Source organism: Geospiza fortis, unplaced genomic scaffold (genome assembly GCF_000277835.1).
Source record: "Geospiza fortis unplaced genomic scaffold, GeoFor_1.0 scaffold36, whole genome shotgun sequence".
NCBI classification, from domain to species: domain Eukaryota; kingdom Metazoa; phylum Chordata; class Aves; order Passeriformes; family Thraupidae; genus Geospiza; species Geospiza fortis.
The window spans coordinates 6992-8314 of NW_005054787.1; the positions used below are offsets into that span (position 1 = coordinate 6992).

Below are 1323 nucleotides of genomic sequence, written 5' to 3' on the forward strand. Positions count from 1 at the left end.
CGCCGGGGGGGGGGGGGGTGGAGGGGGGCGGGGGTCTCACGGCCCCCCCGGTGCCCCCCGGAGCCCCCCGGAGCCGGGCACAGCCCCCCCCGTACCAGTGCGGGCACTGCCAGAAGAGCTTCAGCTCCCGCAAGAACTACAGCAAGCACACGTTCATCCACTCAGGTGAGCGCACCTGGGGACACGGGGACACAGCTGGGGACACCTGGGGACACGGGGACACACCTGGGGACAGCTGGGGACACGGGGGGACACCTGGGGACACCTGGGGACACGGGGGGACACGGGGGCTGGGGGCTGTCCCCAGCAGGGCAGTGATGGGCTGGGCAGGACGGGGATTTGGGGACATCGGGGCTGTCCCTGTCCCTGCTGGGAGTGTCACCTGTGTCCTGAGCTGTCCCCTGTCCCTGCAGGGCGGGAATTTGGGGATCATCAGTGCCCCAAACTGTCCCGAGCTGTCCCTGCTGTCCCCTGTCCCTGCTGTCCCCAATCACTCCTGTCCCAAACTGTCCCCTGTCCCTGCTCTATTGTCACTCCTGTCCCCTGTCCCTGCTGGGAGTGTCACCCCTGCCCCGAGCTGTTCCCTGTCCCCGTCCCCGCTGTCGCTGTTGTCGCTGTCCCCTGTCCCCGACCCCCGCGGTGTCCCCAGGGCTGCTGGCGCTCCTGGGGCTCGGGCTGGGTTCTGGGGGGGCTCTGGCCCTGAGCAATATTTCACAGCCTTTATTCCAGTCTCTGGAGTTCACTCAATTTACACTTATTGTGTCTTGCTCCTCCCTGCACTGCTTGTGGGAAGCCCAGAGATGTTCCTCACTCTGAGGGATCAGTGACACTGCAGCAGCTTCAATTACTTGGGTTTGTTTTATGCAAAGGGAGGCCCCTGGAAGTGCAGGCAGCAGGATGGGCCAGTGCAAGGGATCCTGCCTGCAGCCCTGCCTGTGGTGAGAGATTGGTGCCTGGGCAGTGCCCAAAGGGGTCCAACAGCCCTGGAGAGGGAGTTTGGACAAGGGCATGGAGTGACCATACAAGGGAGAATGGCTTAAAATGGACAAAAATGCTTAGGTTGGATATTAAGAGTAAACTTATCTGTGAGGATGGTGAGGCCCTGGCACAGGGAAGCTGTGGCTGCCCCATCCCTGGAAGAGTCTCAGACCAGGCTGGAGGGGGCTTGGAGCACCCTGGGGCAGTGGAAGGTGTCCCTGCCCATGGCAGGGGGTGGGATGAGATTATTTTTTTAACCCAAACCATTGTGTGGTTCTGTGATCCCTTCCTGAGGAGCTGGGGCAGCGGATGGAGCATCCTGCACCTTGCCAGCCATCGTTTATT

At 62.3% G+C, this 1323-nt stretch overlaps 1 protein-coding gene across 1 annotated transcript in view; it reads left to right on the forward strand.

Moving 5' to 3' along the window:
- NECTIN4 (nectin cell adhesion molecule 4) overlaps positions 1–1323 on the forward strand; it is a gene marked incomplete at its 5' end in the record, with an annotated part of 22368 nt that overhangs the window by 6192 nt on the left and 14853 nt on the right. The window contains 1 exon segment of the mRNA XM_031065464.1: positions 74–165. Within this exon segment, the coding sequence (XP_030921324.1) occupies positions 74–165 (92 nt within the window).